This window comes from Nanorana parkeri, unplaced genomic scaffold, assembly GCF_000935625.1.
Source record: "Nanorana parkeri isolate BGI_ZX_2015 unplaced genomic scaffold, ASM93562v1 scaffold483, whole genome shotgun sequence".
Lineage (NCBI taxonomy): Eukaryota > Metazoa > Chordata > Amphibia > Anura > Dicroglossidae > Nanorana > Nanorana parkeri.
The window spans coordinates 1,126,037-1,140,403 of record NW_017306751.1 but is presented as its reverse complement, the minus strand read 5'-3'; the positions used below and the strand labels follow the sequence as shown (position 1 = coordinate 1,140,403).

The following is a 14,367-nucleotide window of genomic DNA, read 5'->3' as shown; positions in this document are numbered from 1 at the left end:
GCGCGCGCAAGGGGGCGTGTCTGAGCGGACGTCTAAAGACGCCCGCTCAGATCTAGAGAGCTCCTGGCCGGCCGTTTTTTTACTACGGCCGGCCCGGAGGCAGTTAAAGTGCATATATAGAAAATGTTTTCCCCGCTAAAGAATCTGAATTCTCTACAGTAAACTTTCTGATCCAGGAATCCTTTGGCTGACAGAACAGCCTTATATTTACCATTTCAATGCAGCACCCTCAAGGTGCTGATTGGACAATGGAAGAGCAAAGATGTAATGATGAAGTCATCTACCTGCTCATTCTGGGCTTGTCAGCATGTACACTGTAAGCACACATGTGTTGTAGTGGAGTGCTGCCGTACAAGCCATTAAGGCAGACTGATTTCAAGACATTTATTTAGTCACATTAAAGAAATACAGTGATTTTTTTTAATATATACATTATTTAATAATTCAATTGGTGTTCTTTTTTTAATAGCTCCCTGGAGTTCAGCTTTAATAAGATTTTATTTATAATTAATAGACTCACTCCTTCATTGGACATGGCTCATCTTTGTCAACATAAACTTGAATGTTGTTGACCAGCATGGTAGAATAGTCCTTCATTATCGGGAACATCTAAAGAGTAGAGATTTCAGCTCAGAATAATTGAATTCTATATCTGTGCAGAAATGCAAAAGTTAATAATATCCTGTAGAAAACATTATTTATTCACCAATCTTAAAATAGCAGCCCACATAGAAACAGTTTGACAGCGGTTTTCAACCTGTGGGTCACAACCCCCTGTTGAATAGGTTGCCGTGTACCTTCTGCTGCGCTAGGTGAGAGGCTCCTCAGCCTCCTTCTAGCACAGCAGTGTCAGTTACTCCCCGGCCAACAGATGTCGCAGCAGCAGTCGCAGCCTCTGCTGCCGCTGCTGACTTGCTGCTGCTGAAAGCTGCGTGACGCTTGATGTTTGGTTTGGTTTGTATTTTCATACAAACGTGCTGTTTTACTGCTAAAAATATTACAATGCCTTACTAAGGCCAGAGTCCAATGCCTTACTAAGGCCAGAGTCCAGTGCGTTACTAAGGCCAGAGTCCAGTGCGTTACTAAGGCCAGAGTCCAGTGCGTTACTAAGGCCAGAGTCCAGTGCGTTACTAAGGCCAGAGTCCAGTGCGTTACTAAGGCCAGAGTCCAGTGCGTTACTAAGGCCAGAGTCCAGTGCGTTACTAAAGCCAGAGTCCAGTGCGTTACTATGGCCAGAGTCCAGTGCGTTACTAAGGCCAGAGTCCAGTGCGTTACTAAGGCCAGAGTCCAGTGCATTACTAAGGCCAGAGTCCAGTGCGTTACTAAGGCCAGAGTCCAGTGCTCCGTCACCTTAACTTGGCAAATGTTACCAATGGGTCCCCGCCCTAGAAAGGGTGAGAACCACTGGTTTAAGCCCTCGTTCACACCTGAACGTTTTGTAGCGCGTTCTAGGCTCGACGAACGCTCTACAAAACGCTCAAAAATATAAATCCCATTGTATTCAATGGTCTCGTTCCCACCTTGGCGTTTTTCCGCCCGTCCCTAACGTGCTACAAAACGGCCCACGCCTGAAAAGGTACATGTACTACTTTGGGCCGTTTTGTTGCGCGTTTCCATTGGGATACAGCCAAGTAGCCTTCGGAAACGCGCGTTCGTCGCGCTACTTTTTTACCGCGAATCGCAGTAAAAAAAGTGCGACGGTCGCGCATATGCAATACGCCTAGGTGTGAACGAGACCTAACAGATATACAGAAGCTGAGTAATATAACATTTACCTCCTTCAGTTTCCCGCTGGTAAACGTCGGTGAGAGCACTGTACGAATCCTTTTCCACTGGTCATCCTCAGCAATTGTGAGGGCTGAGTCAAAGGGGCCATTAAGACCAAAATTCTGTATCAAACCAAAAAAAATCTTTGATTTTAATTTTATCAGAAAAGGGGAAAACTTTTGTTTACATATAGTACTTTGTAACCTTAGTGACATTTATACATACAGCACAATAATACCTAAATTGGGGTGATAATAAATGTTTTATAAAATGTCATAGGGAAACCGGGTTTTTTAATAAAATTTTCGGGACTTTTTTGTTATATAGTAAAAAATAAAACCCCCAGTGGTGAATAAATACCACCAAAAGAAAGCTCTATCTGTCCCCCCAAAAATGGAATAAAATTACCGTATTTTGCGCTCCATAACACGCACCTGACCATAAGGCACACCTAGGGAGGGTAGGGTTCTGTGTAGTTCCTGACAGCTGAGACAGGTGGCACACTATACATTTAGCTCTGCTTGTCAGGAGCAGGGCTAAATATACAAAAAAAACTACTCGCCGGGCGTCCGAAACTGCATATCTGGGCGTTGGGCGATAGGGATTCCACGCCCCTGGGTACACTGTCAGCCCCGCCGCCTCAGCTCTCACACATTCGCTCCATAAGACGCAGAGACATTTTTGCCCGCCTTTTGGGGGGGAAAGTGCGTCTTATGGAGCGCAAAATTTGGTAATTTCAGTACAGCGTTGCATGACTGAATAAATGTCAAAGTACTGCAGCTCTGAATGCTAACAAATGGCCTGGTCTTCAAGTGGTTATGCACACAGCAGACATTCCTGGAGCTGGCCCAATCTAAAAAGTACTATAACTGGAGTTACTGATTCTTCCTTTGATACTTGCCATTTAGGGAGTGACAGTATGAATAAAGAGGGCAACCCAGAGGGCAGTGGTGCAACAAAAGCCAAAGCAGCCCATGCAGATTGTATGGGGCCTGGAGTAATAGTTGACTCCATTATGCTGTCATAAATCCCAGAGCTGTTAAAACTTTATAGGAGGGCTGAGGTTTGTAGTTCTACAAAAAAGGTTTAATACATCTAGACTTTAAAGAAGTTTGTATTAGGCCTGAAGAGTATTATTGATTTTATCATAATATAAAATATAATTCTGGTTATGATTAGTGCTACTTAACTTTTACCCCCAGCACTGTTCTCCATTAGTACACACTATGCTGACAGCTCTCCTGCTACCTGTCCCTGATACATACCTCATGTTAAGATCAATGACACATATTTTCACAGTTGGCACTGCCAGCTGCTGCAGTGAAGTGTATTTGGGGGAAAGGACCCAACGTTTTGCTATGGGGCCCCATGATTTGTAGTTACACACCTGCCAGATGGGATGCAGGCAACAATATAAACCTGGCAGAGGTTTTAACCCTTCCCCACTCTATCTCAAAAGATAACTTTAGATATAGTTTAAACACACATTGACCCATCTAATTGAAACAAAAACAAGAAGAAAACAGTCCCCTGTTGTGCTTGAATATATAAAGGCAGTTGGTTTTTCACTATATCAGTAAATCCAGTAATACTTTTCCATAGTCTAGAGCAGAAGTCCAAATTTTAATTAAAGATTATCCCTGTAAAACCCACACTGATTTTATTTTTAACTTCTCATGAAATTACTCAATACTTTTCCTTACACTACACTTGTTGGAAATCTCAGCTGGTGGATACCTGTGTGTGGCATTCTCATGAATTCAGTAATGATTAAAAAGTTTTTTTTACGGTTTCAAAATGTTTTGTATAACAAGTTGGGATCCTTTATCTGTATTATATCTGTAATCTAACTATTGAGAAGTCTCTTTGTTCATCTGCTGTGTAATCGATTTCATGAATCAATAAAAAAGCCGCTTTTGCAATATGTCGGTGTGCCGCTGTCCACTTTTTCTGATAAGCTGCGCCTGACAGTGGAGTTCAAGCGTAGACGGATCTGGAATGGCACTATGGTTTATTGAGACAGTTGGGGATTATGTGATGTTCTTTAAATCCATAAAGCCCCCCCTGTCAATATACAGACTGATTGCAATATGATTTTATGTTGCGCTATTGCTGGTGTTTAGTAGAAATTGTAGTTTAATCATTTACCCCAAGGACACTTACCCGTCTGTTTGTGAAATTAGTGTAGCACTCTTTTACCAAAATGGTTTTTATTATAACAGGGTCTAGAATTGCAAGAACTGCTTGTCTTCCATCATACAGTCTGCAACACAATATACAACAAAAATGATTTACTGCTGATACTGAATTGTGAGGCATCAAAAAACATAATACATAAATATTCAGCAATAAAATTACTTTGTACAACATACATGTAAACATTCTATATTAATGGTCACATGCAACCTGGAGCAGTGGTTCTCTTTCAAAGATTTTATTAATTTTATATTATAAAACATCCATATACAAACATTGGCATCGATAGTCTACAAGGATAAACATAATCAATTCCTCCCTGCTGAACACTCACTGCCATATCATCACTATCAGAACAACCCAACCAAATCATCAAAACAGCACAGGATAAACAACAACACAAATCAAAACAACAAAAAACAAAATAAATAAATAAAGACACTTAAATCATGTCTATTACAAAAAAGTCACACTTTCAGTGGAAACTGAAAAAAAAAGGAATCCATTCTTTTTTTTACATCTCTAAAAATCACATATGCTTTCTTCCAGGTCGGGGCAATGGTCTGTTTGGCCGCCAACATAACATAAATCACCAGTTTGTGTTGTAGGTTGGTAAAGGAAGAGGATTTAAAATGTAATAGGGCTACCCATGGGTCTCTTTCCACATTGACCAAGAAGAGGTCCCCAATCAGTTGAAATACTTTCGACCAAAACCTATCCAATTTTGGGCATGTCCACCAGGTATGAATAACATCTCCCCCGGAGGCACATCTTCGGAAACAAAGATCCGAGTGTGTCGAGTGAAGATGAGCCAACCTTGAGGGCACCAAGTACCATCTAGTTAAAGTTTTAAATGCCGTTTCTAGAGATATTACATTTATAGAACAAGTAGCTATTGATTGCCAGATTTGTTGCCGTTCCTTTGGTTGTCTAGCCATTCCAAGCTCCCTTTCCCAATTCTGTACATATTTATGGTTGTCGGGCGTCGATAACCTATTTAATTGGGAGTAGAGTATTGAATAAGTTTAGGAGTTGTAGGACGGTTTAGACAGATATTCTCAAAAACCGTTAATTCTGATATAAATGGAACTTTAGGGAGCGTTGATACAGCCCAATGTCTAAGTTGTAGATATCTAAAAAATTCCGTATCTGGAGCTTGTAAATTATTTAAAAAATAGGACCAAGTACAAATTGTGCCGTCCTCCACCAAATGACATAGGCACGTCACCTTTTGAGAGGTCCACCAAGCAAAGGACTTTGTCTTTCCCATTCCCGGTAGAAATAAAGGGTTACCTACAATAGGAAGTAACGGTATATGAGAGGACTGGGATTTACTATAATGTTTTGTATTATCCCATATTTTAATCATATGTTTCAAGATGGGGCTCATTTTTTTTGGACGTAGCCAAGCCGGCAAAGGAATGGCCCTTAATGGAACAGGTGTATTCTTCTAAGTCTACCCAGAGTGGTCGGTATAGGGTCGTATAAAAATGTATTAACGGAACTATTTTTGCTGCTTGATAATATTTATAGAAATTTGGGAGGCCTAGCTCCACCTGTTTCCTGTGCATATACATTGTAGTTTTGTGAACCCTGGGGCGCTTATTGTTCCATACAAAGGAAGAAACTCTGTTCTGAAATGAGTGAATGATATACTTTGGAATACAAACTGGTATACTGTAGTTTGAAACAGATAAAGTACTTTTGGTAATATTGACATTTTAATTGCGTTAATTCTACTCATCCATGAGAGTTTATGTCTCGTCGTGGCTGCCAATAATTCCTGCATTTGTCTAAACAGGGCAACATAATTGACTTTATAAAAAGATTGGTCATTTTTCAGAATGTTAATTCCAAGATATAATAAATGCGAGGACCTCCATTCAAAAAGAACATTTTGTTGTAATGCATTAACTTCAGTGTGTGGCAATGAGATATTGAGGGCAGTTGACTTAGTCTCATTGGCCTTTAAATTGGAAATTTTTGCAAAAAAGTCAGGAAAAAGATTAGGAAGGGAAATGTGAGGATTAGTCAGTGTGAGCATCAAATCATCTGCAAACATGTGGAGTTTATACTCTATGTGTCCCTTCTCTACACCTCGCACATCCATATTAGTGCGTATAAGACAGGCCAGTGGCTCTATTGCGAGAACAAACAAAAGTGGAGAGAGGGGACATCCTTGGCGAGTACCTCCTAGTATAGAAAATGGGGGCGAGTTATAGTGAAGGCAACGTACTGAAGCAGAAGAACCTCGATATAAGGTCTGTAACAAAATATGAAATAAATAATGCCAAGAGACAAGGTCAAATGCTTTTTGAAGGTCTAGAGATAATAGCATACGTGAAATTTTCGCATCATGCATATAATGTATAAGATGTGCAATTATACGTGTATTATCTGATGCTTGGCTATAAGGAACAAAACCTACTTGGCCTCTATGAATGAGAGCTGGCAAGAATTGATTTAATCGTGTAGCTAAAATTTTTGAAAATAACTTTATGTCTATGTTCAATAAGGAAATTGGTCTATAGTTAAGAGGGTCCGTATTGTCTTTCCCCGGTTTAGGAATCATAACTATGTGAGCCAACAGGGAGGAGGGGTGAAAAGCATGACCCCCTTTCAGGTGATTAAACACTGCTACTAAGTGAGGTGCCAAACTATTTGAAAACTTTTTATAATACAAGGCTGAAAATCCGTCTGGACCTGGTGTCTTATGTGTCTTTAACGTTTTAATGTCATGTTTTACTTCCAATGTGGAAATATCTGCATCCATAATAGTTGTCATGTGTTTAGTGAAAGGAGGTATCGACACTCTCGACATTAACTGATCAGCTAAATGAGGTTGGAACCCAGAAGTTTTACCATATATCTTAGAAAGGAGAGAAGTAAATCTAGATACAATTGTTGCGGGATTAGCTGTAGTCGAGCCACCTGGGAGATGTAGTCTAATCTGATATGGCGTTTTTGGTTTTAAATTCAGCATATTCGCCATCATTGGCTCAGGTTTATTAGCGCATGCATAAAACATGCGTTTTGACCAACGAATCTGCTATTCTACTTCGTTATTTAATAGCAGGTTAATTTCTGTTTTAACAGAATACATTTTTCTTCGAGTGGCCGTTGTGAGATTGTTTCTCCAGTCGGATTCTAATCCTTCTAGGCAGGAAGTAAGGTCTAAAATGTTTTTACTTCTCTCCTTCTTTCGTCTAGATGCCAAGCTTATAAGTTCTCCCCGCAGAACTGTCTTATATGCTTCCCATAGAGAGATCGGAGACAAGACCAATCCCTAATTTTCCCTAAAAAAGGAGGAAATAAATGTTTTTATTTGCTCTACTGATCCTGAGAATGTAAGAAGAGAGTCGTTCATTCTCCAATTAAAATGTGGGGGTACAGGGGAAAAGGATATACATTTTATCAATAAAGGAGAGTGATCTGACCACGAAGTCGAAAGAATACGGGCCTTTAGAACTGAAGGAAGAAAACTTGGGTGTGTAAAAAAGTGATGTCCTCACAAATGTTCGAGAAGAACATTTGTGAGGACAAGAATAGTGAGTATATTCGCGAGTTGTGGGTTTTTTTTCCCCTCCATATATCTATCAAGTTGTGTTCAGCTAACATTGTACGAAAAAGTGCAGAGTGATTATAAGAAGTGGAAAGTGCAGCTCGAGATTCCAACCTGTCCAGTCTAACATCTAAAACCAGGTTGGAGTCTCCCATCATCAATAAAGTGCCTTGCATGTGTTTATCAACTACTCCCAACAAATAGGGTAAAAAAACGCGTTTGTCTAGTGTTCGGGGCATAATATGTGACAAGTGTTACTATAGTGTCAAAAATATTACCTATTAGGATTATATATCTTCCCGCTACTATCTCCTTTGAACAAAGAAAAGGTGTATTTTTATGAAATGCTATTAAAACCCCTCTCTTTTTTTCTATGAAATTTGATTGAAAAGCTTGGGGGCAACTTTTATGTATACATTTTTGATTAAAAGAATTTGAAAGACTTGTTTCCTGTAAACATATTACATTTGCTTGGTGTGATGGAAAATAATTAAATGCCGATGTTCGCTTCTGTGGGGAGTTTAGTCTCTGCACATTATGCGATATTATACAAAATTCGGTGGATGCCATTTTAACAATAGAATAGAACCATGCACAATAAACTCTTTTAGAAAATTATGCAGTGGTGCCTCCAATATCTCGTTGAATGATCTCAGTGTCTTAACATGATGAAAAAAAAAGAAAAAAAACATAATGCAAAAAGGGCATCATAAACAGGCAAGACAAAACAAAAAACACTACACAAAATTATGCTGTCCAGCATAAACCCTGCCAAGCAGGAATAGGAAATATATGTCATTATTTCCCTTTAAGAGGGGGCACCTTGTCCACCCAGGCATGGCAAACTCCAAAGCACAAAAAAGGGGGGGAAGCACATATGTTTTATACAATTATAGGTTCTCTGTCTTGCTCTTCAGCTGAGATAAGATCTTATCATAACGTATGTCTTTATCAATATTTTAAAATTAATCTCCAGGAGCATCTTGTGTTCTCTGGGAGGAAAGAAGACCCTCCAGCCGCCCACGGCAATTCTTAGTATATTTCTCCCAAACGGGGGCTAGTCGTTTCCCTCTTGAAGATTGTGAAGATGTAGATATCGATTCATCATTTGAAGCCATTAATTGTAAACGTTCAAGTAGGGGTCCCGCCTCATCAGGTGAAGAAAAGGAGTGTGTCCGATTATTATAATTAAAAAGGGTTTTAAGTGGATACCCCCACTTATATTTAATACCATGCTGTTGTAATACTGTTAAAAAAGGTTTCAAAGTTCTGCGACGTTGCAAGGTTTGGGGAGCGAGGTCTGCGTGGATTTGGTATTTAAAGTACTGGCATTTAAGAGACCGTTTATCCCAGGCTGCTTGTCCAATGGCTTCTTTTGTTTTGTGAAACGTTGGTGTCAAAATGACGTCTCTTGGGGTTCCATCGGCTCGTTTGGGCCCCATTGTTCTATGTACTCAATCTATTTCTAATTTATCTGCCGGGTATCCCGGGAGTAAATCTGAAAGTATAGTGGAGATTACCGTTTCAAGGTTTTCTACCCGTTCTGGGATACCCCGGATTCGTAAATTACCCTGCCGACTTCTATTTTCCATGTTCTCTATTTTTAACACAGCCTGAAAGAGATCCTCTTTCACTATATCACAGTCCTGCTATGTCATGTGCCTCTATCACAGTGACAACATCATCCATTCTCAATATCGTGTATCCTGAATCCCAGTTCCTTAATGTCCCTGGAGAGTTAAGAGGCCAATTTATCTGTAACAATCTGTAATTCTTTTTGTAACAGGATTTTAAATTTCTCCAACAACTCTGCATCTCTACATGTTACCTCTGGTTGTTCAGTCGGTAGTTGAGGGGGAGAGCTCTCTCCCTGCACAGGCAGTTGGGCACTCGGTCATGGACTGAGAGCCCGACATCTGCACGAAAGAGGATTGGACCCGGCGGCATAACATATCCCGCCGGATGAACACCCCCCTCCTCTCAGTTAAGTGCGTGTGGCATCATCACGAGTATGCGTGGCGACACCTGGCGGCACTCGGCCACTGCGACAGAGGGACGTGTAGTTCTCAAGTGAATTAAAGTGCAGTAACGTCAACACACTTGCAGCACATTCATTCTTCCTCCCATCCATGTTACTGAAAGTCCATACTGAGGTACGGACATGGACAGGAGGTAAGAGTCTGCAGGAGTCAAAGCATGACACCCACAGTCCACTCATTGTAGTTGCAATGCTTTATTGGCTCCAATATAAAAAAAATAATGCACTTTTTTTCTTTTATGAAAAAGTGTGCATTTATTGTTTGTTTGTTTTCAAAAAGGCGGGCTTTCCCTTTAAAACAAAATGTTTATTATGGAGTTTTGCACTCACCCCCATAATTTTCCATATTTTTTAAAGCATTCCACATCAAACTGTACCATGCCCTGCAAAAAAAGCAAACATATGAGCACAAAACAAATACGCATATTTACAGAAATACATATTATTGTATGTCACTTTGCACATACTGAGTTTTTTTTTTTTCCAGTGTCATTGTCAAAAGTATTGGCTCGCTGTTCTGTGCTGAGTGCGCCCACATTCCCAGCACAGTGACCGAACTGTCACTGACAACTCTTTGTCATTTTTTATGATCGGGAATCCATCATGTGACCCCTGTGACAGACATAGCAAACATATGATCAGGAAGCCCACATCTGCCTCCCATCGCTCAGAACCCCTTAAAGGGCCGACAGGAGCTGGTGCCAAGGGGTTTATTTTAGTCTTTGTTATCCTTTTTCTGTCCTGACAGGAAGTGAAGGAAAATTCCCCCAAATTGGACCCAAACATCAATAAAAACCTGACAGAGGCACTAACATTGCAATGCTCTATATAAAATAATACTGTTTGGCTGATGCTGGGCTTTCAAGAGGTTAGTAAATAGTCCAACCAGAGTTACTGATTCTTCCTTTGATACTTGTCATTTAGGGAGTGACAGTACAAATAAAGAGGGCAACCCAGAGGGCAGTGGTGCAACAAAAGCCAAAGCAGCCCATGCAGATTGTATGGGGCCTGGAGTAATAGTTGACCCCATTATGCTGTCATAAATCCCAGAGCTGTTAAAACTTTATAGGAGGGCTGAGGTTTGTAGTTCTACAAAAAAGGTTTAATACATCTAGACTTTAAAGAAGTTTGTATTAGGCCTGAAGAGTATTATTGATTTTATCATAATATAAAATATAATTCTGGTTATGATTAGTGCTACTTAACTTTTACCCCCAGCACTGCTCTCCAGTAGCACTGACTATGCTGTAGTAGTGTACTGACTATGCTGACAGCTCTCCTGCTGCTTGTCCTTGATCCATACCTCATGTTAAGATCAATGACACATATTTTAACCTCTCTGATCCATTTGTTTTTCTGGGCCTGGCAAGAGTTGGGATAACCAGGTGTAAAGGGATACCCATTCATTTACACCCGGCTGCCTATAGTGCAGTATTGGGCATCCGATTGAGTCTGCTTGAAAAGTTGACCCGATCTGATCGCTCGTGTGAAAAGGGCGTTAGAGTGTAAAACTCTGGATGCTGATAAATCACATACTTACCTTTCTATATCCCAGAAATGTTCCAATATATGGAAGTGGAAAAGGGCCAGGTACTCCCAGCTTCTTAAATACTCCATAAGGCCAGATGCCGTAACTGAGCAAAAACAACAAATATGAGTTTACAAATAAACAGAAAAGATACAGCTTACAAATAATACAAATAATAATATTTCATTCAGACGCTACAGTGGCAGTTTGTACTCCCCTTGTGAAATGCCATAATTTAGCATAGACTTGCTTAGCAATAATTAAATTGTATCTAAAACATAAAAAACAAAAATGTAATATATTGCATTGCTTTAGTTTTTTCCAGGCTTTTTTAAATCTATTTTTACCTAGTAATGCTGCAAATAACACACTTACTACCCCTTCATGTCTACGCCTATAGACTACATTATAATTGCTTGAACACAGCGATTCTATTTAAATGGTGTCTAGATATATCTACCTAAATTACATCTAAATCAGAATATCCATTTGGAAATATAACATATATAAGAAAACACAATGGCGGGGGTTATCAAAACTGGAGCAGACAAAATCTGGAGCAGTTTCCCATGGCAACCAATCAGCTTCTCTCTTCAGTTTGATCTGTTAACATTTGAAAATAAAAGAAAGAAGCTGACTGGTTGCCATGCAAAGCTGCTCCAGATTTTGTCTGCTCCGGTTTTGATAAATTCCCCTCAATGAGTGATAAGCAAATGTAAATAAGTGCGCCTGTGTGCCACATTAATGAAACATTATCAAGGTAGAACATCAGCTCTAGCTAGTGCACCTGATTTCAACCTTTCCCCCCTTGATCTCTCTAAAAGCTAGGAGCATGCAGCTGAGCTTGATTACATCACTGATGATATTAAAACAGGTTTCAAATATCCCCGGTGGGATAATACACAGGACCTGGGACCCCATGAAAAAGGGGCAGATCTGAACCCTCAAGGTGCCCATACACTGCTCGATTCTCGTACGAGAATCGCGGGAAATCCCGCGATCGTACGAGAATCGAGCAGTGTGAACGGAGACGTGCGACCGTTTCTACTGTACGGTCGCACGTCTTCCGTCGAACCAGCATGTTCGAAAACCAGCCGGGAATCGTACGATTCTCGGCTGGTTAGAACGGTGCTCGGAAGACAAATGCTGAACGGGCCGGTGTGCGCACGCGCACACTGCCCGTTCAGCATTGCGGTCATCGGAAGCCCGCCCCTCAGGGGGGCGGGCTTGCGATGATCGAGAGTGCGATCTGCCTGTCCAAGATAGGCAGATCGTACGTTTTTTTAATCCCTTTACAACCATCGGAAGACTAAGGTCTTGCGATGGTTGTACAGTGTATGGCCACCTTCACGCAGAAATACAATGTAGGTCAGGGGTAAGCAATCTTGTCATTCAAGCTGTGCTTAAGATACAAATCCTATAATGCTGATGAGCCGGCCAAAACTCGCACAGTGGGTGCGGCACCCTTTCACCCGGCATCCCTCAATCAACTAATCATTCCCCAGGAAGTTGTGGCTGTCAGTCTTGCAATGTCTCATGGGACTTTTAGTTCCACAACAGCTGAAGTGGATTGCCTACCCCTGATGTAAGTAATATATTTGAGTCCGTGTTCCAGACACTATGCACCTCATATCAACCAAGGCTTATCATAACAAAGAGCACATACAGTATATTTATTTTCTGCCTAGCATAGTATAGGTGTGTCAGAAGGTTAATACGGTGAATACCTAGCAACACAATCACTAAAGGTGCCCATACACCTTACGATTATCGTACGATAATCGTATGCAATCGACTTTTCGTACGACAATCGTAACGTGTGAATAGAGTGCCCGACCGATAGTACTGTACAATCGTACGACTTTTGACGGTCAAGCATGTTTGAAAACTTTGGTTGATCGTACGATGTTCGCATGGTTGGTGGCGTTTCCGTACGTCAAATGTCGTACGATTAACACTGCGCATGCGCAAACGAAAATAATTGCGGTCAATTACCGCAAGTCGTCCAGGTGTTTTTTTCTAACTACCGCTGATTGAACCTTGCGATAATCGGGGCAGGATGGGGCCGTCGTACGAAAATCGTACGACGGTTCGATCATCGGACGAAAAGTTTAGTCCGATAATCGTAAGGTGTATGGGCACCTTAATCCAACATTTTTGTGGTATACACGTGTATTTTTTTTCGTTCAAACCATGGGCTGAATGAAAAAACAGATTTCTCCATCAATACTTAGGAGCATGTATGGAGGAATACCCTGTTTGCATTGTAGTCTGACTGGCTGCTGTGAAAATACCCAAATGGAGCTAGCAGATTGGCTGCCAGCTCTGTTCGCCCGAGAATTTTCCACCTGCCCCTTTAATCAGCTGATTGAGGGATGTCAGGCGGAAGTCTTGCTGACAGCAGCACCCATTGTGCGAATTTTAGCCAGTTTATCGGGAACCGGCCAAATTTCGTCCTGTGTGTGCCCTTCTTATTTCTTCTTAGCCCTGGGTCTCTCCCCACATCGATATACCCCTTTATAGTAAAACATCTTTAATATATTGCACTGAAAGCCTACATGACCATGACGGGTGTACAAATCACTGATCATTTCTGCACTTTGTTTCCTAATTCTGTAAATCACATCATAATGTGAAATATATTTGCACCCGGTCCACTGGAAGTTATTAAACCCACAGGCCCAGCAGCAGAGTGTTGTAGGTAATCATGTATCTGTGTGCTGTCTAGTGTTTGTACACATGTATCCTATTGTTGTAACTACATGCATGTTAGTTGTATGTATAGTATAGTAGTTGGGCATACAGTGTCAGACTATTTTGTACTCACATTAAGAAGAGAACCCAAAATACAGCTAGCAGGATCCAGGTCTCTGAAGAGAAGCTTGGGATTAAGTTCATGCTTCTGCTATGACTTCGCCTGTCCTGAATGTCAGCTTGCTTTAACTTCTACGTCCCTTTGTTTCCTGTATCCAAGTATATTGTATAGCTACTTTTCAGTTCCTTAGTGCAACTTCCTGTGTGTCTCCCAGAGCAGTCACATGATCTCATAGGCTGGCCTGCAGATGGCCCTGTTAGCATGTGATAAATACCATGTTTTTATTGCACGCCATACAAAGGTATTGTGCAACAACAGGAGTATAGAGAATGCTTATGAGATTTATGGGAAAAATAGTACTTTAAAAAGCCAGAAAGATTCAGAAAACTCATCACATCGGGATCAGTAACATAGTTATTTATTCTTCATACTAAACAAATACATTTTGCGGGGATTCTGCA

General features: G+C 40.8%; 1 protein-coding gene across 1 annotated transcript in view; it reads right to left on the bottom strand.

The window, feature by feature from the left end:
• LOC108790570 (cytochrome P450 3A9-like) overlaps window positions 1-14,121 on the bottom strand; it is a gene marked incomplete at its 3' end in the record, with an annotated part of 17,929 nt that extends 3,808 nt beyond the window's left edge. The window contains exons 1-6 of the mRNA XM_018560860.1: window positions 13,919-14,121; window positions 11,104-11,197; window positions 9,894-9,946; window positions 3,931-4,030; window positions 1,776-1,889; window positions 521-609 (exon numbers count right to left, since the gene is read on the bottom strand). Of these exons, the coding sequence (XP_018416362.1) occupies window positions 521-609; window positions 1,776-1,889; window positions 3,931-4,030; window positions 9,894-9,946; window positions 11,104-11,197; window positions 13,919-13,989 (521 nt within the window). The remainder of the gene's footprint in view (window positions 1-520; window positions 610-1,775; window positions 1,890-3,930; window positions 4,031-9,893; window positions 9,947-11,103; window positions 11,198-13,918) is intronic.
• Between the last annotated feature and the right edge of the window lie 246 nt (window positions 14,122-14,367).